We start from the raw sequence: 26,682 nt of genomic DNA, 5'->3' as shown, positions 1-26,682 counted from the left end.
CTCCGTCATATTCAGAGTCGACTTACGCGGATTTAGAAAGATTTTCCATTACGCCTTTTCTACTTTGTTTTAGGAAATAGCAATTTTTCACATTTTGCCGTCAAATTTTATTCAGTGTAACGTAAAAGTCAGACAAATGAGACTAATTTGATGGCGAATGTTGAAATAAATATAATAAGAGTTCGAAATCAGTAATGATAAAGTTTTTTTCTAATTCAGTCCAATGATTTTCATTATAACTTCAGCAAAATGTAGAGTATTTGATATATTTACATGAACCTCTGTATATGATGAATTTGCTCTTTTATGACGGTGTGAGCGAACTCGAGCTGCTCGGACTCTCGGAAACACATAAGATATTGCGTTATAATGAACATATTATTCAGCAGATTACATATAACACTTTATCTAGTACATAGAGTCAAATGTGTGTGTGTTGCCAGTTCATGATGCAGCTGGTCCTCCAAGATCCAATTAAATTCATCGAGGCCGCTGAGATGTCTGTGGAAACGATGGACAAGCTTCAGACACAATCTCCGCTGTGGGACTTCCTACTGGGGTTGCCAGATATATTCCTAAAATCCACAGATCAGGATAGGATCCTGGCTATAGCTGAGCAACTAATGGGGATGAAGCAGTGAGTAACTCATTTATACATGCCTTCTAGTGTGCAGCCTAGTTTGTGACCCTGCAACAAGTATTGGCTCCATCATCATCATCATTATCATCACTCAGTGGATTAATCTACGTAACACCATTGAGCAGATATTGTTTGATTCTAAGGGGTAACTTAACATAACATATGATTATCACACGCACTGTGCCTGGAAATTGATGCTTCTTTTATTCGGTAACTAATAACCTACATTGTGATTACAACAATGTGATTGTGTAATTTAGACATCAATGACAAACAATAATTCTTACCAGAAAAATCTGGATCGGGTTTTTTTTTCTTTACAGGTCACAGATTTGTATAAAAAGAAGTAAAAAAGTTACAAAGGCTAAGTTAAGATTGTTTGGGTGTTGCTTATGTGTCCATATGTGTCCTTAAGGCTTCATTTGTATGGAATGGAATTCAATCACAATAAATCACAATGTTTTCTCTCTTGATTACTTGTAGGGCCTTGAACTCATTCCAGAGCAGCTTCCAGCAGGCTAACGCTTCTATGGACAAGCTGAACCCTGTCATTGACGAAGGCATCGACATCCTCAACTACCTCCACACCTGGAAGGGCAGAAGTACGTGCTGGTCTCTGTTTAATAAAGCTTGTCAACAGCTATATAAAAAATAGCACAGAGCTTGCAGAGGCTTTGTAAATGCATGCAAGGAAACAGAAAAACTGTAACCTGACTTTGTGGCCTATAGCTTCATAAGCTACATGGAGTTTCTATAGTAACCTGAATCAATTTGCCAAATGATATATAATGTGTGATATAAGTTCTAAAATGTTAGACGTGGCCGTTAAACAATGGCAGTAAACAAATGGCCATTGAATTTTAAAAAAGGTTTTAGTAATTTAAAAGTATTAACCATTTACTATAATAAATGGTTTGATTGTATAACTTACTGTAATAGTTATTGTAGCAATAAATGTATAGTACTGTTTTAGTACCATTAGAGTAATATATTTATTGTTGCGTAACTTTAGTAACTTTACTGTAAAAACGCCATTGTGCTGTTTGATTACCTACAGTAATAACGTTATAGTAGCATTTTAAACTTTAAAGTGTTTTGTTACGATCTTTATAGTAATAAAAAATGTCTATAGTAATAACTTTAATGCAAAACTTTTTTTTTAAATAATTAAATATTGAGTAATTACAATAAGTACTTTATAGTAGCACTTCAGAGTAATTTGTTAGTAACTTTATGGTAAAACTTAATTTTTACCATATAATGTTACAGTATTATTTTAGTACCATTTTCATTCTAACATCTGTTGTACTGGTTAAGCACCATTTCAGTAAAAGTTTTATAGTTCAGGTTTACTATCTTTACCAGGATATTAAGTAATTGTAACAAATATTACAGGTTATTTAATCATAGCAATATCTTTATAGGATGATTGTACTAACATTTTTTTAAAAAGTAAATTCATCATAACTTTATAGCATAATATTGCTTTATTAACATTACAGCACTTTATTATTAATAGTAATACATTTATAGTATTAAAGTTATAGATTCTGTAGTTTTTGTAACTTTACCATAGTAGCCTAATCGTATTAGTTTAATAACCGTATTATATAGCATGTAGCATACATAGTGATCAATGATTTTACTCTAATAATAAGTTTAACATTTTATACTTGGCAATCACTACATGCTTGCTATAGCAAAAGGGTTGTGGTAGCCTAGTGGTTAAGGTGTTGGGCTACCAATCGGAAAGTTGTGAGTTCGAATTCTATGTCTACCAAGCTGCCATTGCGGGGCCCCTGAGTAAGGCCCTTTTCTGTCAATTGCTCAGTTGTATAAAAATGAGATAAAATGTATGTCTCTCTGGATAAGGGTGTCTGCTAAATGCTGTAAATGTAAATAGATTACTAATCCACGTCTTTCCCATTAGTGGCACTCAAATTGTGATGTATTATAAAATCCAAAACATAGAATAAAGTAATAGTGCACAATGGTACTACAATTAGTGTCTACAAGAGAAGAAAATCTACCTGTTTATTTCATTGTGTGTGATTTCATGCTGTTTACTTCTTTCCAATCCATACAGATGTTAACATCTCCCTGGCCAATGTACTGGTGAAGTCCAACATGTCTCTGGTTAGCCCTGAGTTGGCCACCCTACAGATTCCACTGGATAAGGTACGACACATTGCCATAATAAACATCAGTTACACAGAAGGGACATGTTTACCCAATACAAACGTCTGCTGTGAAAAAAAACTGTATTTGTACTGTAAATTGTTTACTACCGGAAATCTGTAAATATACTGCGCTAACAACAGTTGGATCAATTCAGTTATTATTGAAAATGTACTATATTTTACTGTATTCATCCTTACAGTAATTACATTCTAGTGCCATTGAAGTACCTTTACAGTAAAGATTATTATGTTGCTTTGTAGAAGCCAACATTCTGTTTTCCTTTTTAAGCTTAGACAAAAATTTATAAAATTTAATGCGGCCTAGGGCTTTCGAGACACATGCACCAAATGTTGTAGACCCTGGTCTGAAGTTTGTGGCTATTACTTTTCTAAGCGATCCGAGTACCGATACTTCCGGTACTGGGTCTCAAAGTGGCCTTTTTTCCCATAGACTACCATTTGGAGGTAAAATTTGGAGGTTTATAACTCGGCAAGCTTTCGAACTGTCTGCACCAAACTCAGCCAGCTCCTTTAGGGTGACACTCTGAACAAAGGTTTAAATTGGTGTACCGACTGGACTTTCGGTTGTCCTGCAGCCCAATCCCCAAAACATGCAAAATCAAAAAACTTTCTACAACATGGACATGTGACATATCAAAACACTCAGAACAAATGATGAGAACTTCCTCAGGAGATTTCGGATGACGTCACATGCTCGTCTCCACTTGCCTCCAAATGTTTTGGCACCCTATCTTTCTGTCCACTTGCCTCCAAAAGTAACACTGACCCTTATGTCCACTCGCCTCCAAAAAGCACCAAAATAGTATGGTATCGTTATCTTTTCAGTAATAACGTTACAGTACCATTTTAGTAGCTTCACAGTAATAATTGAAACACTTTCATCTCAGTGATCCCTTTATAGTACATTTTTAGTACCTTTATAATAACTACTTACTTACTGTTAATAAACTAAGAATTTGATAGAATAAATTTAACTTCACAGTGCCTATGGAACTTACATTTGTTTAATAAGCTTACAGTCATAACTTTTTGATTCTTCTATAGTTATAGTAATATATTTTTAGAAATCTTTTTTTATAGTAAAACGATGGAAATAAATTATTGAAACAAATAGTGATAGAAATGTGATAGATTTTGTGCATGAAAATAATGAATTTTTATTTTAACCTTTTTTACCCCCTCAGGTGCTTGTATTGTTCAACAGAACCGCCTTCTCTGAGTTTGTGTGTACCAGCATGTCTTTCTGTGACAGTCAGCAAGTCAACATGATCTATGGATGGATAGACCAAGAAAAAGTTGCTCTGCAGGTATATGTATTTAAAGTATTTAAGTTTTGTCTGTGTTACTTTCTAAGAAGCCTGTTCAGTCTGTTAACTGAACGAAATGATCTGAAGCTTCATAGACACATTATGAAAAAACAAATTCTCAGTAACAAATTATGCTCATAAGGTATCATAAGATAATTAATAATACCTAATTTTATAAAGACAAAGTCACACATTACATAAAATCTCAAATGATGTGTTCAACCTAGGCTGACCTACAGCTTCGAATAACATTCATGAAATGTTAGTGAATGTGGAACAATGGCGCAAAATACATTCTTCTAAGAACTTGAGCTCATGGGTGTTGACATTTAAAGTCTGGTATGAATCTTGAAGTAAGGCTTTATTAAGGCGGAACACAATGCTTACGGATATGTTATGAAAGCTAAATGTAACCATATCAATTGTTATTCAGTAATTTAAAGGTCTAATTCTTATTGCTTTGACTCTCCGTACAGGACTTGATAGATGAATGCTGTTTTACTGATGTAACGTTTAATTAACAGGTGCTGTTGACCTGGAGTCGGTCTGCAACGTCTCCAGCAGATCTTTCATTTGCTAAACACATTCTGGGAAAAATGTTTGGTGGCGTTTTCAAGGACGGACCTAACACAGGCTTTGAGAATGGAGACATCCAGCAAGCGACACTGCAGGAACAAGTGTACGCTCTCATATTATATTCGTGTTTCTATTTTTTACGTTTTTAAGAAATTCTTGATTCTGACTGATTATTGAGTTCTTCCACTTTTTGAACATTGTCTTTATTTAGCTATGCTGTATACCGGTCATGACTATGCACTATTCTTGATGAAAGCTACACCCTTTACAAGTCAAACATAACACCATTTCAAGTGTGCTTCAAAGAACATTTTCAAAGCGTAGGCCATTCTTCAGTTGCACAGTTTCTGTTAACATAATTATATGAGCTAATTTTCCATGGCCCACCATGTATAACATTCTTGTCCTGTTATGTGACTCATTTACCATAAATATTAACTGTGACCTGAGGTAAAGTGGAGTCTATGTAACAGTTACATATCAGTAACTGTATTAGTTACAGTTTAATATTACAGTGTATCGTGCTGGCATGATACTTGATATAGTGAGTCATGTTCTCTTTTTGTCCATGTGGGATTTTTTCCGGGTTCTCCAGTATACTCCTTCCTCCTAAAAAACATGCCAGTAAGTGATTTGGTGGTTTGGCCAAATTTGCCTTGAGGTGTGAATGTGTTCCCATTGTGACCAGTAATGGACTGGCATCCCATACAAGATGTATGTATTCCTGCCTCACATCATTTGTTCTGGATCTATGGAGACCCTGACCAGTATAAAGTGCTTGCCCATCAGTGGATTCCATTAATATAAAATTAAAAAGTTAACAGGAACCTGAATGCTGATTGAGATCGCTAATGAACAATGCAGATGCAAGGAAAAACTTTCTGAGGAAACATGCGAAAGAACCTTTAAAAAGAAAGCAGATAAACCCTTCCTCTTCTAGATATGGACCTTTTCTTTGCATATGTTTTATCACTTCAGAAAAGAGAGCATCATATGTTAAATGTAGTAAGTAGAATCCAAAGGAGCTCCTTGGACTGGATTTGAGAACCTTGGATGTAAATCATAATCTATAATTGTTCACTTGTTTGTTTTTTGGGGGGTTTTGTTGGTCTTAACTAAATTTGAATATAAACAAACACTCATTTCCATCCCGTTCGATATTTCCTCTCTGTATAGGTTCCTAGGGATTGCTAATACAGTGCTGGGAATGCTGAGTGGAACCGCAAGCTGGGATTACATTCAAATGCTCATGATGGGAGCTCATTCTACTATGAAGGTTGCCACAGCAGCAATGGAGGCACAGCTGGGTATTTAAATACTTTTTAGTCTTTACAGAAACCTTTAATAAAATAAATCAGTTCTATGTACAGTCATTGTATATGATCATTCCATCTGTTTTGCAGCCTATGTCCAACCACTGCTGAACAATCCAGAGAATCTCCAGGCGATCCTCATGCAGAATGAAACCGCAATGCATAACATGACACCTTGGTTGGATGTGGAGCAGAAGGTACATAGTGGAAAATGTACAAACTGTTATCCACTGAGATAAATGGCTGATGGTTAGGGCTGTACTCAAAGGCCTTACAGTTGCAACCTGCTTGGATTCATTGTTTGTATAGTTGTGAATAGTGGGACTCTCTAACCAAGGGTCCTAGGAGAAGGATTAGGATCCAGACATTTATTAAAGACAGTTAGCATTTTACTAGCCAGTTTATGTCTAGAACCAATGCATCTGGAAATATTTGGTTTCTATTATTACTTAAAGTTTTGAGAAGGTTTTTAGTTTTCATTAGTTTTTAGTTTCATTTTTATAAATATTCCTCCAACAATTGCTGCAAAATCTTTCTGTCACCCCCCCCCCCCCCAACTGTGTTTCTATGAGGTTAGTTTGGTGGTAATGGTGTGCAAACAATTAATAATGATCAAATCATGCTTGCAGAACATTGAAGTAACATCTTATTTGCAATTTTAAATTATTTTTTTAGAAGAATAAATTCATTGCACAGATTGTGATCTGGCTTGTATTTTTACTGGTGACCGATTTTTGATTTTCTTATTTATTTACCTTGCAGATAAATCAGATATCCAGTGTCTTGAATGGCACTTTGGTGTACAACGTCACACCCGCTATGATCCTGACTGAATGGCACAGGTTATACAGCACTGCCCAAGAGTTTAGTAACACTATCATGGTAGCTGTTCAACTATTCCAGGACAAACTGTCCAGTCAGTTTCCACATAACTCAACCATCGACTGGACAGAGATTCTTTTAAACAGGTTGGGAAAAAAACTATAATTTAAATTAAAGAACTATACAGATTTTCTGCCAAGACTCTTTCACTTTTGCAGCAGTGTGTTAATTAAATATGCCATTTTGCTGTTTGCCTTCCAGTAGTTTGGAGGAGTTTGCCATGTTGGGACCAGTACTTCAAAACAGCAGTCTGTGGTCAACCTTAGAGACACACTTCCAACTGGCATACTGGATCATGACCTTCCAACCTAATATCACTAAACCACCAAACTGTGAGTTTGGAAAAGTTTTCACCATCAATAATAAACAATAAGCTGTAGATTTGATTGTATAGACTCCATTAAATCATAAAGATTCATCCAACAGCATTATAACTGTAACTGCATGGTTTGTAGCTTTGAGAGTGTGCAATGTTCAGATAGACCCGATAAAGGCTCCAAGGAATTTAAGATGCTAACGAGGATTAAAGATAAAATTAGAGCTAAAACCTTGGTGCTGTATGTCTAGCACAAGACCAGATGGACTTAAAATATTTAGCACAACACAAGTACAACACAGTGAACTTTCACTTTTCTTTATTATATAACTTGTAGAAACTATTATAAAAATGCCTGTGTAATCAAGAATGAGAACAACCGCTAATAGATTAATCTAATGGACCAATGGGGAAAGAGGAGTTTTCAGATTGGTGAGTAATTTTTATCCCTTTATCCAGGCACGTTTACCCTAAATGATACTGTCTGTCAGATGGCTTTTACATGGGAGGGGTTTATTCCAGTGGTTAGATCTCTACTCCAAGAAATCAGGGAAAATCCTGCTGCTCTTCTGAGGTAGGAAAATGTATCCTTGGAATAAATAAACAACATTGGAATTTGTATATAATGTATTTATGCAACACTGTTATCTGTCAAAATTAAGATGTATTATACTTGATGATATATTTATGCAATGTCTTTAGACCTATCCAGGGAGCTGAGTTCCTGCTGAAAGACTTCATGATGGACATCTACATGAATCATCTACAGGAATTCCTAAACAGCACTGGACATAGTCCTCCTGGTGTGTCACCACAGAACGTCTCAATGAGTCTCACCGATTTGGTCAACCAGAACCTACAGCTTCTCCTGAATATCCCACCCACTGATGAGCTAGATGAAGACATCTTGCTTTCCATGTTGAATGACACTTTGGAAGCATTTGGCTTGGGACAGTTAGGGGTTCTATGGTCAGAAGACTCAAACTACAGTAATCCCAATGCTGTGGTTATGAACATCCTTCATCTCTTGAGTCCAGAGTACATTCAGACGGTTCACAGTGAAGGAAAGTTCACAGTTCTGTGTGGCATCATTAGAGAACTCTTGGATCCTGAGCAACATATGCAATTAGAAGGCGTAAACAGTCACTTAGGTGTTTTCAACCATACATATGCTCTGTTTGAAGATTTGGCCTTCTGTGAAGCTAATGGACATGACTGCCTGTCTGAGGTTTCACATCTTTTCCAGATTTTGTCTTCACTTGATGAAATGATGCCAGCAGGAGAAGGTGGAAATTTCACCATGATGCCTATCGAGTACAATATGACTTTGTCTATTGCTGGTCATATTCTTTTCCTTCTGCTACCAGGGAACATGTCAGAATCTTCTCCATATGCAATGCACAACGTCAGTGAGATCATCCATCTCCTTGAACAGTTATCTGGCTCACCCAATTTTAACATTAGTACTATTCAGAAAGAGCTTCAGTCCTTAAATATCAGTATTTTTGATTTAGCTCATCTCACACATCTATCAGAAGCTTCTCCCACATCCATGCTACTCTCAAACCTCACAAGGCTCGACAAAATCTTACAGTGCCTGAACCCTCTGCTCCAGAACAGCACATCTCATATGGGTTCCAGAGTAACAGATTGCACCATGCAGATTATTGAGGGGTTAACTGGATTTCTTCAGGCCATACCCATGTTGGAAGGTTCCCAACTGAATCTTACCTCCATTCTTAATATGGTGTTTGATGAAGCCATGGAGTTAAGGAACATGTCTAGCCTAGCAGGGGACGCAAACAGCACAACACTCTACTCTGTGGTTATGAACATCCTCCATCTGTTGAGACCAGAGTCCAATCAGATGCATAACAGTGAAGGGAAGTTTACAGTTCTGTGTAGCATCCTAAAAGAACTCTTGGATCCCGAGCAACAGATGCAATTAGAAGGCGTTTTCAACCATACATATGCTCTGTTTGAGGATTTGGCCTTCTGTGCAGCTAATGGACATGACTGCCTGCAAGATGTTTCACATCTTTTCCAGATTTTGTCTTCACTTGATGAAATGATGCCAGCAGGAGAAGGTGGAAATTTCACCATGATGCCCATCAAGTACAATATGACTTTGTCTCTTGCTGGTCATATTCTTTTCCTTCTCCTACCAGGGAACATGTCAGAATCTTCTCCATATGCAATGCACAACGTCAGTGAGATCATCCATCTCCTTGAACAGTTATCTGGCTCACCCAATTTTAACATTAGTACTATTCAGAAAGAGCTTCAGTCCTTAAATATCACTATTTTTGATTTAGCTCATCTCACACATCTATCAGAAGCTTCTCCCACATCCATGCTACTCTCAAACCTCACAGAGCTCGACAAAATCTTACAGTGCCTGAACCCTCTGCTCCAGAACAGCACATCTCATATGGGTTCCAGAGTAACAGATTGCACCATGCAGATTATTGAGGGGTTAACTGGATTTCTTCAGGCCATACCCATGTTGGAAGGTTCCCAACTGAATCTTACCTCCATTCTTAATATGGTGTTTGATGAAGCCATGGAGTTAAGGAACATGTCTAGCCTAGCAGGGGACGCAAACAGCACAACACTCTACTCTGTGGTTATGAACATCCTCCATCTGTTGAGACCAGAGTCCAATCAGATGCATAACAGTGAAGGGAAGTTTACAGTTCTGTGTAGCATCCTAAAAGAACTCTTGGATCCCGAGCAACAGATGCAATTAGAAGGCGTTTTCAACCATACATATGCTCTGTTTGAGGATTTGGCCTTCTGTGCAGCTAATGGACATGACTGCCTGCAAGATGTTTCACATCTTTTCCAGATTTTGTCTTCACTTGATGAAATGATGCCAGCAGGAGAAGGTGGAAATTTCACCATGATGCCCATCAAGTACAATATGACTTTGTCTGTTGCTGGTCATATTCTTTTCCTTCTCCTATCAGGGAACATGTCAGAATCTTCTCCATATGCAATGCACAACGTCAGTGAGATCATCCATCTCCTTGAACAGTTATCTGGCTCACCCAATTTTAACATTAGTACTATTCAGAAAGAGCTTCAGTCCTTAAATATCAGTATTTTTGATTTAGCTCATCTCACACATCTATCAGAAGCTTCTCCCACATCCATGCTACTCTCAAACCTCACAGAGCTCGACAAAATCTTACAGTGCCTGAATCCTCTGCTCCAGAACAGCACATCTCATATGGGTTCCAGAGTAACAGATTGCACCATGCAGATTATTGAGGGGTTAACTGGATTTCTTCAGGCCATACCCATGTTGGAAGGTTCCCAACTGAATCTTACCTCCATTCTTAATATGGTGTTTGATGAAGCCATGGAGTTAAGGAACATGTCTAGCCTAGCAGGGGACGCAAACAGCACAACACTCTACTCTGTGGTTATGAACATCCTCCATCTGTTGAGACCAGAGTCCAATCAGATGCATAACAGTGAAGGGAAGTTTAAAGTTCTGTGTAGCATCCTAAAAGAACTCTTGGATCCCGAGCAACAGATGCAATTAGAAGGCGTTTTCAACCATACATATGCTCTGTTTGAGGATTTGGCCTTCTGTGCAGCTAATGGACATGACTGCCTGCAAGATGTTTCACATCTATTCCAGATTTTGTCTTCACTTGATGAAATGATGCCAGCAGGAGAAGGTAGAAATTTCACCATGATGCCCATCAAGTACAATATGACTTTGTCTGTTGCTGGTCATATTCTTTTCCTTCTCCTACCAGGGAACATGTCAGAATCTTCTCTATATGGAATGGACAACATCAGTGTGATCATCCATCTCCTTGAGCAGTTATATGCCTCACCCGATTTCAACATTAGCGCTATTCAGGAAGAGCTGCAAGCCTCAAATATCACTCTTTATGATGTAGAAAATGTCACACATCTATCAGAAGCTACTTCCACATCTGTGCTGCTCTCAAATCTCATGGAGCTTGTAAATACCTTGCAGTGCCTGGACCCTCCGCTTCTGGACAATATGAATTCATCTCATATTGGTTCCACAGTACCAGATTGCACCATGCAGATTATTGAGGGGTTAACTGGTTTCCTTCAGGCCATACCCATGTTGGAAGGTTCCCAACTGAATCTTACCTCCATTCTTAATATGGTGTTTGATAAAGCAATGGAGTTAAGGAACATGTCTAGCCTAGAGAATGATTTTCCTGGAATGAAAGAACTTTTGTCAGGGGGCTCAAACAGCACAACACTCTACTCTGTGGTTATGAACATCCTCCATGTGTTGAGACCAGAGTCCATTCAGATGCTTAACAGTGAAGGGAAGTTTGCAGTGTCAGATGCCATCTTGCATGAACTTCAACCACTTTTTGCTAAAGAGCACCAAATCAATTTAGAAGGTTTTCTCAATACCACACATGCTCTGTTTGAAGATTTGGCATTCTGTGATCAGGACTGTCTCTCTGGAGTGTCACATATATTCCAGATGCTATCTTTACTTAATGAAAGCATGTTGGAGAGAGAAGGTAATTTCACAATGATGCCCATTAAGAACAATATGACTTTCTCTGTTGCTGGTCATATTCTTTCCCTTCTCCTATCATGGAACATTTCAGAGTCTTCTGCAAATAGGACGGTCAACGTAAGCGAGATCACCTACTTCCTTGAACAGTTGTATAGTTCACCGAATCTCAGCCTCGACAACATTCAAGAACTGCTTGAAGCCTTGAATCTCACCATGTCTGATTTTGAACAATTCTCTCAACTATCAGAAGCTTCATCCATCTCTCTGATCCTTTCAACACTCATGGATATTATTAACAGCTCCCAATGTGCAATCCCTTTATCTCCGGGCGGTTCATCACTTACAGGCTCCCCAGTGCCGGAATGCAGCATGAAGATATTCGAGGGGTTAATTGGTTTCCTTCAGGCCCTACCCATGTTTGAAGGCTACCAGACAAGTCTTACAACCACATTAAATATGTTGTATGATGAAGCAATGGAGTTTCGGAACATTTCTAACTCTGATTCTGATCCTCTTGAAGTGACAGAAGAAGTATTTGAATTAATTCTGGAAAGTATCAGACAGAATCTTGAAAATCTCAACGTGGAAAATGTGACCTCAATTGAAACCGAGCTTGATACACTGGAGGAACTTTTAAAAATGGTATTTGAAGAAGAATACCACTACCCTTACTACATGATCAATTCTACAATGATGACACAGCAGGCCTACGCTCATAAGATGTATAAAGAAATTACCTTGTGGTACCTACATAACCTGGAGAATGCCACAAGTGACAGCATGTTCAGAGAGATTCTTTACCCATTTATCGAGGTTACAGAAATGATGGTCACAATCCATGATGCTCATTTAAATTTCTCCACACTGGTGGCCAATCAGATCCAGAACTTAACCGGCCATGTTCAAACTCCCCTAAATGGTGAAGATTTAAATCTAATCAGCAACGCAATAGTATCTTTAATACAGGGTCAACTAGAGTTGATAAAGATGAACCTTGATCTTCAACAGACCTTTCTCGATTCCTTGGGTTTACAATCTAACACAAGTATGCCTGCTGATATTAAAGCCGAGCTCCAAAACTACCACAACTTGATGCAAAATTGGATCACAAACCCACAACTGAAACTTGCCTTTAGCAATATATTTAGGTGGACCAATAATTTGACTGACTTTACCACTCCATTTATTGACCATGAGGAGCTGTTGCAAGCCTTGGCTTCACTGCTCACCCCAGAGGAGCAGGTCTATATCAACAAAACTGAACAAGTCTTACACTCTCTGAACTACACCTTGCAGCTTGGCCAAACAGAAAATGGTCTCCAAAGTGAAAACTTCACTGAGGCCATCATGGATTCTGTAAGAGTCTTCTTGGACAACATGTTCAATTACACAGATACGACATACACAAACGATGACATTGTTGATGTTTTCTATAACACACTTCAACTACTGCTGAACCCTAATATTAGCCACGATCAAGCTCAGAAGCTCGTGATACAAGTCGCACAAGAGACAGCAAGCTTTATCAGTGCCATTGTTCCAGATTCTTCTGAAGTGTTGACTCCTATTATTCAGAGCCTCATAACATCTATAAACACTATCTCAAACCCTGGTGAACCTGCCCAGTGGAAACAAGCGTAAGTGAATGAGTTCATTAATCTGCTTAATCTGAAAAAAAAAACATTACAAGCTAATTTATCTTTAATTAAATTTTTTGTTTAAGGAAACACACATTGTGGCTAGGTCTTAGTTAGACAACAGGTTTGCTAAAAGTTCTTGACTTTTAGAGGTATTCACCAGACTGACATAACCATGTCATATTCATCTAATAGCGATTTTTGGGCATGGAGGCTTTTTCTTTGTCTGTTCACACAACACATTCATGTTACTATTGCTGCTAATTGCAATGTTAATGTAATTGCTGCTAATTGCAATGTTAACTTATTTTGTGCCTGACTTTATGACAGCTCAACTGAAATGTTATGAAGTAACATGTTATTAAGTACACAGTTGCCTTTATAGCTCTCATGTATGAGTATATTTTGTCAGAATTTATATCATTATACATATTAGTTTATGTTAATTAGTTTGAATAAACAGCTATAAAATCTATAAATGCTTTAAACTCTATAGTAACTCTATGCTTATGACATGTTTAAGACACATCTATGACAGCATCATGAAGGTCATAATACTTGCCACAATCCCAGTTACCTAGAGCACCAATTGCAAATTTTACAATTTGACATAAGATGTTCATTTGTTAATTGCTATAACAGTTGGCATGAAATACATATTATAATGCAACGCATGCATTATAAGCTGCCATAGCAGGGATTATGATAGCTATTTTGAAATGTATGTCCTATATATCCAGTATGTGTTCATATGACCATGGTGCTAATTTAGCTAATGATCTACATCAGTGGGGATGTAGTGACAAACTTATGCCATCTTTAATGACATGTTTATGACGTGATTATGTCAGTCTTATGATGCAGGGTTAAAGTTAAGTATTCTTGTTTATCGAATGACAGCAGAATTTGCTTAGAGTATATTTCGCAAGATGGTAATGCAACAGGAACTTGTTTTAATGTATATTTCATCATTGAATTGAATTTAAATAATTCTGTCACAGCTTTGTGGCGATGTTGGAGGAAATCCATAGTTCTCTGCCTTACAATAGCACAGCCAACACCTACATATCCTCAATACTGGACATCACCAACTACATTCTGAACCCCAAACAAGGTACGCCAGTTCTGTCGCACATATTAAAATAAAATACAACTTAGTGCAAAAGTTTTCACACCCTTAGGACAGCATGAATTGTGCTGTGAAAATTGAGTGTGTTAGGTTTCCTTTTTTAATAATAAATTGTCCAAAATAATGTTAAAACTCAAACAAACAATCAAAAAAGCAAAGCAAAAAAAACCCAAAAAAAACAAACAATGTTCAAATTTGTTTTATTCTCGTATTTTGCTTTCTTCAGATCTTTGTCTCGAGATTGAGCTAGCACGAACAAATGAATTAATTTAACTTTTAAATAATTTCAAAAATATATTTTTATCTTAAAGAATATAACCACAATTCACTTTCATAAACTTTATGGGAATATTATTATTTATTATTTTTTGGTTTGTTTATATATTTAATTTCAGACCTTAATTTAATATTTTCTTTTGTCGTTCCTTTGTTCTTTTTGTGCAAGCACCAAAAAAAAAAATAAAAAATCTACATTTTATTTGTGTGTGTTTGTTGTATTTGAATACTCTGTATGTTACTGTGATTTAAGGCTTTTCATCAGATTTGTATGCTCATTTCACGCAGGAAACACAAGTTGGTGGGCGAGCATAGCTGATGTTAATCCTGACAACCTCGATAATGTTACACAACCGGTGAGGCCTCTCTGTTTATTTGTCTTTTTACAGTTCAGAGATGTGTTTAGTCATGGTCATGTGATGCACTCAGTCTGTTATGAAACAACATTGCAGCAAGACAGTCACCGAGCCGATGTGTCTGTCATTCTATTAAATGTGGGTTAAAAACTTCACCATGAAACACTGATATCTGAGAACATCTAAAACTCTTGTATAAAGCATCCTGATATGTGAGGAGTAAAAAAGAAAGCTGTTTAAGGAGTGGTTTAAACAAAGACTGACACTGTAGACTCCTTTGGGAAATGTGTTTAAGCTGTTACCATAGAAACATATTACAATACATGACACAGAGGAGTTGAGACATTCGCTTTTTTTTTTAATATTTGAACTCTTTTTTTTTTTTATTATTATTTTATTTGTGCCAAGCTTTCCGTTCTCCTGGATTTCGTTCTCCCGTTCCTTATGGACCACCAGGGAATGGGTCTGACCCATGAATCTGCTCACGCTCTAATCGAATATGTCCCGAATCTCGTCCAGATCTTCTCAAGAACGGCGGACCAGCTGACGTTTCAGAGGTCGATTTAATAAACGAATCAATTATTTTATATGGAGTTTATATTACGTGACTTCTGTTAAGCCTTTTGCGCTTTGTTTTTTCAACAGACTGGAAAATATGACAACAGTTCTTCTGTTAAACCTGATGACCACACCCGCGGGTGACTCCGTGCCTTTTGCTCTAGATCTCATCAGGAATGTCACTGCATCCCTGGTACAAAGCATGCGAGTACAAACCGGTAAGATAAGAGGCTTGTCACGATCACAACACAACAAAGACACGAACATCATATTTTTATTCTTATAATGAACGCTCAGTGCTGCATTCATTAACTGCTTAACAAAAAACGCAGAAGAAATGAACATCAACAAAGGGACAAATTACATTAACACACATTAATTGCAGCTTTTAATAATAAAATACACTTCAATTAAATGATGTTTGTTTAATCCATCACTAACTCTAACAATAATTGCTCCTGTTAAGTTAAAGCAGCTACAAACACTGTAAACACTGTAAACACTGTAAACACTCTAAACACTGTAAACACTGTAAACACCGTAAACACTGTAAACACTATAAACACTGTAAACATTATAAACACCATAAACACTGTAAACACTCTAAACACTCTAAACACTGTAAACACTCTAAACACTGTAAACACCGTAAACACTGTAAACACTATAAACACTGTAAACATTATAAACACCATAAACACTGTAAACACTGTAAACACTGTAAACACCGTAAACACCATAAACACTGTAAACACTATAAACACTGTAAACATTATAAACACCATAAACACTATAAACACTGTAAACACTGTAAACTCTCTAAACACTGTAAACACTGTAAACACTATTAACACTGTAAACATTATAAACACCATAAACACTATAAACACTGTAAACTCTCTAAACACTGTAAACTCTCTAAACACTGTAAACATTATAAACACCATAAACACTATAAACACTGTACACACTATAAACACTCTAAACACTCTAAACACTGTAAACACTGTAAACACTGTAAACACTAAACACTGTAAACACTAAACACTATAAACACTATAAAAACTGTAAACACTAAACACTATAAACACTATAAACACTGTAAACACTGTAAACACTCTAAACACTGTAAACACTATAAACACTAAACACTGTAAATACTGTAAACATTGTAAACACTGTAAACACTGTAAACACTAAACACTGTAAATACTGTAAACATTGTAAACACTAAACACTGTAAACACCATAAACACTGTAAACACTGTAAACACTGTAAACACTAAACACTGTAAATACTGTAAACATTGTAAACACTAAACACTGTAAACACTATAAACACTGTAAACACTGTAAACACTAAACACTGTAAATACTGTAAACATTGTAAACACTAAACATTGTAAACACTATAAACACTGTAAACACTGTAAACACTAAACACTGTAAATACTGTAAACATTGTAAACACTAAACACTGTAAACACTACAAACACTGTAAACACTGTAAACGCTGTAAACACTAAACACTGTAAATACTGTAAACATTGTAAACACTAAACACTGTAAACACTACAAACATTGTAAACACTGTAAACACTGTAAACACTAAACACTGTAAATACTGTAAACATTGTAAACACTAAACACTGTAAACACTACAAACATTGTAAACACTGTAAACACTGTAAACACTAAACACTGTAAATACTGTAAACATTGTAAACACTAAACACTGTAAACACTACAAACACTGTAAACACTGTAAACACTAAACACTGTAAATACTGTAAATACTGTAAACACTAAACACTATAAACACTATAAACACTATAAACACTATAAACACTGTAAACATTCCCTCACCAGAAACCTATTTTTTTTGGCGATTGCAGAAATTATGACAATATTCATAGAAGCTTACAATTTTTTAAAATAAACACAAATTTCACATAAATGAGAGTGTGTGTGCCCTGTGATGGGTTGGCACTCCGTCCAGGGTGTATCCTGCCTCGATGCCCGATGACGCCTGAGATAGACACAGGCTCCCCGTGACCCGAGAAGTTCGGATAAGCGGTAGAAAATGAACGAATGAATGAATGAATGAAATTTCACATAGATTCGGATTGAGAACAATCACAATGTCAGCATGTTCATTATGCTATTTCAACTAAATCAATTAGACTTTTACAAAAAAAAGGAGAAAAAACTTCAACCGTTTCGCAAAAAGCTGCGGAATTCAGCACTTTTTTCTGCAACGATCACAAAACCTCTAACAAAGCACTGACACTGGAGACTCCTTAACTTAGAAACCGTTAAATCCAATATATGAACGATTAAATGTTTAATTCTTTGTTATACGAAATGTCTGTCGTTCGAATCTCAGCGAAGGATCCGTTACTATGGAAATGATCTTTTTTTTTTTATTATTCACATGGATCTAAACCTACACCTTCTGACCAATCAGAAATCCAGGCATTTAGTAGTTATTACTGCTTTGAAAATGAGCACAGATTTTGTAATAAACATGAATGATGTGTCAAATAAGGTACGTTGCTAACGGGAATCCTGTCGTTTCTTCCAATCAGAGCTGGTCTTCAGTCTCTCAGGTGTGCTGCCCTCTTGTGTCTTCTCTACTGTGGATTCCAGCAACATTTCCCAGATCTCTGACGCATTGCTTCAGGCTTTCACATCCACTCTAGAAGCCACACAACAGGTCTCACCAACATTCCTTTCTCATTCATTGGCAATTGTTTTTCTTGTTAAAAATGTTTTTTTTTTTTTTGGCTTTAGTACAATGATAATGGCTTTCACAATGCACAAACATGAGTAAGGAATTTAAATCATGAACTCTAATAACCTTAGTCTGTCATAATACTGTTGTCTACTGTCTAGTATTTCTTCAAGTTTAGTATCTGATCGTTTGTTAATTTGTTGTTTAATTGGTAAATTCATGGTTTCTATGCATTTAGAATTTTCAGTCACCAAATTGTTCGGATGTTAAAAATCCTTAAACAGATTATAGTGAAGTTCATTACAGCAAAATGAGTCACAGTTTTGATCTGGTGCTTCCACAACCGACCCTTTATAACCACGGTTGGCGTGGTAAATAAATAAACAATTAAGATAAAACAGTGACACATTAGGAAGAAAATACTCATGACAGTGTGGTGTGATGAAGCTGCTGACACCCAGAAGTTGACTTGTTTCTTGTAAATCCTTGTTTTTTTTTATATTTGCTTCCTTACAGCTTATCCTTATATTATATATTAGCTGTGATTAGCAGCTACGCTCCAACTTTAACTTTAAGGGTTTAAAGTAAACATAAAGCATGATAAGACTTTACAAAGAGACCGTGAGACGTGAGGAGATAAATAGGCAGAGTTATCAAAGCGCAAACACCGGACAGGTAAACACTGTCAGGTAACACAACGATACAGGGGCAGGGGGCGGAGACAGGGGGTCAGGAAGTCAAATAAAGGACAAAATAATGATGACGATGAAGAATAAGAAAAAAGTTTAAGAAGAAGGTGATGATTATTTTTGTTTTAATGGTGATAATGATAATAGGATGAGCATGAGGATGAAGATGAAAAATTAGAAGAAGAATATTATGATTATGATTATGATTATTATTATTATTATTATTATTATTATAGTAATGATGATGATGATAACAATGAAAATGATGGTGGTAATGTAATGATGATGATGATGATGATGATGATGATGTGGTGCCCCCTGCAGGTTCCTGTGAGCAGTGAGATGCTGAACTGCAGCTCATTGGAGAATCTCTGGGAGCAGGTTGCTGAGGCGGAGATGAACAGCAGTGTGTTTACAGTCTGGTGTAATGATCACGTCCTCCCACTTCTCAGCATTTACCAGGCTTTCAATTATGAGCCAGCAGGCTACAACGTAACAGTGAGCCCCAAACACACACACACACACACACACACACACACACACACACACACACACACACACACACACACACACACACACACACATCAAAAGGATCAGTCACATGACTCCGGTATTGCAGTTTTATCGTCTAAATGATGAGGCCGCCTCTGTGTTATGTGAGTGTTAGGGAGATCTACTCTAACATCTCAGTAGACCTAACCCTACGACTTCAGACAGTGTTTAACCAGGTTTATTAAATAACTTAATATTATTTTTCCCTTTATTAAGAGAATCGGCTGTATTTGCCTGATCTGTTGCTATAGAAACCTTGATTGCTGTTACAGGCAGTTAATCAACACCTTTTGACCAATCAGAATCCAGGATTCAACAGCTCTGGGGATTAAAATGAGCAAAAAAGAAATCTTTACCATATCAATGATTATATTTTATATCTTTGTTATATAGCAGCACATTTTTTATTTACATGATTGCTTTTTATTAGTAGAGCTCCTGCGAATGAGCTGTTACCATAGAAACGATAATGTATTAAAAGGAGCATAGTGATATAAACCAGTGATTAAAGAAATGGATCATATCGTGTGTGTGTGTGTGTGTGTGTGTGTGTGTGTGTGTGTGTGTGTGTGTGTGTGTGTGTGTGTGTGTGTGGTAACCACCCTGCCAGCACTTGCTATATTAAACACTCACTTTAACTATTGGCGTTAAATCTTATCATTTTAGTGTAATAACATAATCCGGCCACTAGATTGCACTGTATTCACGTCTTTACTCCATTTTTCAGCCTTTCCCTTAAAATCATTTAGCACTGCTCTGGATTATATGTGCCATTTTGTTCTACACAGGCTATGGATCCTCAGTGGGTTGAGGCCACAGTTGCAGAGATCGTGAGCTCTCTGAAGACGTTTTACTCAGCCGAGCTTAATGAGTCTCAGAGCATGCAACATCTACACGACTTGCAAAACTTCACAGAGTCCTTCAACCAGTCTCTCTGTGCCGAGGGAAATATATCAGACTGGAGTGGCCTGTTCTCACAGATACACAGGTGATAATATGATAAAACATCTTGTAAAGGTTTTATGCTAAAACATCACATTGAATCCATAAGGAATAAAAACACACTTGTGTTGTGGATCGGAAACAGTGGATCGGAAATCTGAGAAAAAAAAAATCAGATCCTTATGAGATCCTGTAACAAATTTTTGAACTTCAAAGAGATTTGTCTGTTTTCACGTGATTTGATTGAATTTCTATTTTGTACATATTTTATTATATTTTATATATATATTATTTATATTTTTATAATTTTTATATATTTTTTTTATATTATATTTTACACATTATTTTTTAGCATAATTACATTTTTGTGTGTCACTATACAAAAAACACGCACAACTTCTGACCAAACAGATTCAAGGAACTATTGTGTAAACTATTGTGTAAAAGATTTTCAATCAACCAGACCTGCAGATTTAAGAGCACGGTAACTGTGGACTGTGGACTACTGGGACTACTGGGACTACTGGAACACAAAGTTTTTACTATTTTTTATCTTCTGGTAAAAAAAAAAAAGAAGGAAAAAAAAAACATTATTTTGTTCTGTCCTCATTACCAGTGAAACAGATTCCGCTTCTATGAAATAATATTTTTTACCAATAAACTCCAATTAAGGAAAGGTCAGCCGAGAGGACATGCTTATTAAACCAGCAGAAAGAGATAATGGTGATATTTATTCGAATTTGCAGAGAAATATAGAGTTATCAGCCCTCGATTTTAAAGCTAATAAACAACCGGCTTCATGAAACGCATGACAGCGGGGAATAATTACGTTTCGCATCGCGTTCTTTTTTTCCTCACCTCCAAACTGACCTGAACAGATAAAGTGATTTTTGTTTGTTTGTTTGTTTGTTTGCTTGTTTGTTTGTTTTTTTAGTTATCTGCATTTCACTGTGCCTATTGATTTTTCTTTCTGTACGCATTCCAGTAATAAACTTCTTTAGCGGCGATAACAATCGCATTACGGGCAGCTCGGCAAATCGATCGAGTCAGTCTGCAGAAACGTTATGCGATAAATATAGATCACTGACCACAAGAGAAATTCTCCGCGTCAATAATAGTAGAGCTGCTACTAAACTGTACTAATGCATATCACCGGGGAAAAGTCTCTCAAATGTACATCCTTAGTGTAGTGTAACCTTCATGTACTCTCCGAAGCTACGTAAGTAATTCATTAGATAATTAAAAAAGCACATAATTACATAGTCATGTACATATTGGTGCTTAAATATGATTTGTTCCTTAAATCGTTTTAGCTGAATTTCTGGAAGTAGCCAAAAAGTCTTTGAGGTTTTTTCTCCCCCAATGATATACATGGAAATCTCTTCTTTATGCAAACCAAATTGATATGAAAATGTATTTGCATATTAATGTAGCCAATGTCTCTTCACTATATGTTTAGGGTACTGTAGGTAGCACATAGTTTCATGCTATCAATTGCTGTAAAGCATTCACTGAACCTTTCTTTTTCTCTCTTTCCCTTGACCAGTCTACCCTTTGCACAAATGGCCTTGGAGAGTGCTATGCTACAGCTGAATAATTCAGGAGGGAATCCGTATGTCCTGGCAGTTCAGAAAGCCATCGAATACATGCCGGGGAATCAGAATGTAACGGCGAGCCCTGAGATGGTCGTACATGCTCTGGACGTAGTGCTAACCGCGATGAACTTCAGTAGAGATCAGATCGACAGTTTCCTGAGTAGTGACGTATTCACCATGCAATACAGCTTGCCCATTGAACAGCACATGATAAAGGAGGTGTTGAGTCAAATCACAGATATGAGACTGTTTGGAAACTGGTCCATAATGTACAATATAATGGAGCAACTGCAGCATGTAGAGAACACAAGCAACGTCTTGAGCATGGTGCATGAACTGGTCAGCTGGTACAACACTACTGAAGACACTGGGGTGTATTTTGGCATAAAGATGCTCACCAAGTTATATGAGATGCTCACACCATTTGTGCCAAATTCAAGCCCTCTCCCATGCTCCTATGAACTCTTTATCGGTCTTACCGGCAATGCTTTATATGCACTGGAACACATGTACACTGCCAACCTGTTCCCCCCCATTAATTTCTACCCCGAGCTAATCCAAACACAACTCGCTCAGGGACAAAATCTAAGGAACCTTGTGTCAGAAACCCAAAGTGCCAGAAGAGCAATGCAAAATCTGACCAGAGAACCAGTGGATGACTTTCTTGACCTCCTGGATATCAACTACCAAAACTTATCAGAGATTCTTTCCATTCCACCGAGTTCTGAAGAAATGTTGGAGACCATGCATGTATTTTTTGCAAACCCAGACCTGGGGATCTTCCTCAAAGGTGTAACCAGAAGCATGACAGGAAGCTTGGTCGAAGATGAAACCATCGACACTATCCTTGGTACACTAGCCTACTTGACACTTCCAAGCAATGGAGAAACCTTTCTAGAGATGATCACGCAGACCACCAGTCAAGCCTGGGGCCTGAATGATATGCAGATGGTAGAAAGCTTGGGCGGAGTTGTCGGAATGATAAGGATGCTTTCCCAGCAGCCATCTTTGAGTATAGCTCAGAAGGTTGAACAGATAGCTAATCAGCTCACTTCTGCAGCGACATACACCATGGCACACCAAGGTAATCGTAGTGAAATCCTCACAGCTTTCAACAATATCATGTCACAAAATCTGCAGCAGATGCAGAACACCAGCCTCGAGGACCATAAAGTCCTTCAAAGCATAATCGGCTCGTTATTATCTAAATCACAGTTTGACTTTGAATCCTACATGATGGCGATGAACCAAACTTCTGACGCCCTTGCCTACCTTGTACCTCCTGAGGAAATGGTATATTTCAACATGTCAACAAGAATGATGGAAGCTTTTGCTTTGCTCATGTCATATCCAACGGATCTGGAGAAAGTCATGATGTCAAGTCACGAAATGGCTGATTCAATGAATCTCAGCTTTGCCCTTTCTAACATGACAACTCTTCCAAATGGTCGACCCATCGACACCATTTTATATCCCTTCATCCTAAACAGTGCCGTGGCAACTCAAATCCTGTTCAATCTCTCTGCTTCTAACTACACCTTTAGTAGTGATTTGGACCGAAACATGATCTTGACCCAGATGATGTCAAAGCTCCCTGGAGAACTGCAACCTGACCTCTATCCTGTCACGTCTGCTCTCCTTTTAGCTCTTTCGAATTTCTCAGACACAGCCAATATCAGACCTGTTTTCTTTCAAACCTCCCAGAATGTGACCATGTATCTTGTGGAACACCTCAATCTAACAGGAGATCCCATGTCCATGGAAATATACTCCGTCCTCTCTACTGTTTCAAACCAGGTATCTTCTAGTCTCTGTGAGGCCTTAATGGGAACATCTTCCATCAGCCTGCTCCCGAATGTGCTCAACTCTCTACACGCAGTCACATCTTTAATACCTCTGAAGGACCGGCAATACCCAGATGCCGTTTACAACTTCATGGAGACATTGGCCTTGACTCTGAACCACACCATTACCACAGGGGATGCAGCAGGTGGAATGAATATGCTTTCCGACTCTGTCCAAAGACTCCTGATGACAATGATGCCAAACAGCAGCATGGATAACTCAAGCGGCATTATGACTAACCTGGAAAATACAGTCAAGGTGCTGCTCATGGTTCTCTCATCAGGTCAGGACCCTCTAACTCAGAGTGCTAATGTGACCAGTGAGTTGCTGTCCACCATTCAGAATTTGCTCACCGTAGCTAACAGCAGCTCTGAGATAGATCTAGCTACATTGATCACGGGGGCCTTCAAGATGAACGCCGGGTCTCTGCTGTCGACGAACGACAGTAACTGGTCTCAGAAGTGAGTTTCTTTCCATTTCATCATTTGAAGCTATTGGCACTGGTTATGAAGCTACAATGAGACATGGGAGAATATTTCAGGTCTATTAATCTCCTCTCATATTTTCTGCCCGGCTAGCATTTACTCTGAATAACTGCTTAGGTCTTCAAAAGCTACATAAATCCACGAATGAAATGAGAACTCATTCAGGTTCATAGGAGCTAAATCGGCATAATCAATCTTGGCTTGACACAATTTTAAAGCAAGCACAAAGAGCAATACTATAATTGGGTTTACAGTGAAATGGCTGGATAAGAAAGAAAGAAAGAAAGAAAGAAAGAAAGAAAGAAAGAAAGAAAGAAAGAAAGAAAGCAGACTAGGGATGGGTTACTAACACATTTCATTCTTTCAGATTGCAAATGGTGCTGTTATCCGTCGCCAACACCCTTCCAGCTGACCTTCAGTTCGGCCCATTCAACAGAACCATCTTCGAAAGTTTGGCCAATGAACCCAAAGGTATAAATTTAGCTTCTTTTCTTACCTTAAAACCTCTTTTTGTCGTTTGGGAACATATTAACCAAGCTGGCACTCACCCACAGGCTTATTTATCAGATTTTTATTACGCTTTAATGGTCCAGGACAAATTTTCTCATTTACATTTCGTTCAGTTTTCTCTACACCGTTTTTCTGCATAATTCTAATTTGCTTAGCTCATAAAACACAATCAGTACAGGGGGCACTGGGTGACTGACTCGCTGATTTCTCCATGGACTAAATTTACTTTCACATTTCTACCTAATCGTCATCTATCTCAAACAGCGTGTGTATGATTTTTAGATTAATAATCTTAATGCCAGCATCGCAAAATACGGCGTAATAAACCAGGAGGCCAGAAGAAAGTAAATCCCTAACGTCCTTGTTAAATTAGATTATATTCATAAATCTGTAGGCTGTAGGCTTTCATTAAATTCTGTTTTAATGATAAAGTAGTTTGTTTTATTTTTATGAAATTTATTTCTTATAAATCAAGAAAGAGGAAGAAGAAAAAAAGAGAGCCTGGTGAGGGAATGAGTATTTCTAGCTGCTATACTGTACAGGAACTGACTTGTTTTCTGTAACTATAGATGAAAATGATTTTATTTATTTGTTTATTTATTTATTTATTTTAGGCAAATTGCTGTGGTATAAAAGGAATCATGTGATATTCCCAGTTTTCGAGTTAATAATGTCTGGTTACACATTATATCAGTCCAGGACCCTAATTCCTTTACATACTTAACTCGTTATTAAATAATACAGAATTTGCATTATTATTATTATTATTTTTTTTAAAAGCACACAGTTTCTTTATTTATATCTTTAATGGTTGTAATTTGGGGTCACGGTTGGCACGTTTGCCTCGAACCTCCGGTGATGGGGGCTCAATTCCTGCCTCCAGTCTACATGTTTTGTAGAGGTTTCCTCAGGGTTCTCTGGTTTCCTCCCCAGTCCAAAGACATGCATTGTATCAGATTGGCATCTCTAAATTATCAGTAGTGTGTGAGATTGTTCCCTGTGATGAGTTGCAGAGTCCCATGGGATAGACCGTGACCATGTGGTTAGATAAGTGCTACAGAAAATGGATGGATGGATGGATGGATGGATGATGTAAATGGTTTCACCTTTATTTTTATCATTTACTTTTATCAACAGGTTAATACACATTATTACACATCGCTCTAAGATTTCGCTGCCGACTTGCGTATGTTAGTCATATTAGCATCGATGTGATGCTAGGGATTAGTCGTGTCCTTCTACTACTTACTGCTGGAGGTACTGCTAGTGCCTTGTTTCCGGAAGGTTGAGATGAATGCTAGTAATGATTCCTGTTGGGACTTGTTGGGACACTGAATATATCTTCTTTCTTCTTTCTCTCCACAGAAAATCTGAATATTCTGCTTCAGACAGTCAGCACAGTTTCTCAACTTTTCTCAACCAACTGGAAGAACGAAAGCTTCGGAGATCTACTGAATGAAATTCAGACACAGGTCAGACTGACATAATGTCTATGTGCTATAGTTGTTTATCATTATCTAGCGTTTGTTTCTTCTGTGAATTCTGATTGAGTCGATTCGTTCTCTGTAACGGAGGAGTCGAACGGTTATTATTAATGTTTTAATGCCTTAT

The 26,682-nt window shown here is 37.4% G+C and overlaps 1 protein-coding gene across 1 annotated transcript in view; it reads left to right on the top strand.

Annotated features, from left to right (window-relative positions):
- Nucleotides 1-26,682, top strand: part of abca12 (ATP-binding cassette, sub-family A (ABC1), member 12) — an 89,164-nt gene that overhangs the window by 16,002 nt on the left and 46,480 nt on the right. Inside the window, exons 8-28 of the mRNA XM_027166277.2 lie at nt 444-637; nt 1,124-1,242; nt 2,727-2,818; nt 4,026-4,148; nt 4,673-4,827; nt 5,901-6,031; nt 6,128-6,234; nt 6,800-7,005; nt 7,121-7,251; nt 7,695-7,809; nt 7,938-13,400; nt 14,402-14,514; nt 15,094-15,161; nt 15,570-15,718; nt 15,807-15,937; nt 18,308-18,435; nt 19,467-19,640; nt 20,483-20,682; nt 22,183-24,537; nt 24,929-25,032; nt 26,437-26,543. Coding sequence (XP_027022078.2) covers nt 444-637; nt 1,124-1,242; nt 2,727-2,818; nt 4,026-4,148; nt 4,673-4,827; nt 5,901-6,031; nt 6,128-6,234; nt 6,800-7,005; nt 7,121-7,251; nt 7,695-7,809; nt 7,938-13,400; nt 14,402-14,514; nt 15,094-15,161; nt 15,570-15,718; nt 15,807-15,937; nt 18,308-18,435; nt 19,467-19,640; nt 20,483-20,682; nt 22,183-24,537; nt 24,929-25,032; nt 26,437-26,543 — 10,365 coding nt within the window. The remainder of the gene's footprint in view (nt 1-443; nt 638-1,123; nt 1,243-2,726; nt 2,819-4,025; nt 4,149-4,672; nt 4,828-5,900; nt 6,032-6,127; nt 6,235-6,799; nt 7,006-7,120; nt 7,252-7,694; nt 7,810-7,937; nt 13,401-14,401; nt 14,515-15,093; nt 15,162-15,569; nt 15,719-15,806; nt 15,938-18,307; nt 18,436-19,466; nt 19,641-20,482; nt 20,683-22,182; nt 24,538-24,928; nt 25,033-26,436; nt 26,544-26,682) is intronic.

The sequence above is a fragment of the Tachysurus fulvidraco genome, chromosome 6, assembly GCF_022655615.1.
Source record: "Tachysurus fulvidraco isolate hzauxx_2018 chromosome 6, HZAU_PFXX_2.0, whole genome shotgun sequence".
Classification (NCBI taxonomy): domain Eukaryota; kingdom Metazoa; phylum Chordata; class Actinopteri; order Siluriformes; family Bagridae; genus Tachysurus; species Tachysurus fulvidraco.
This window is presented reverse-complemented; position numbering and strand designations above follow the sequence as displayed.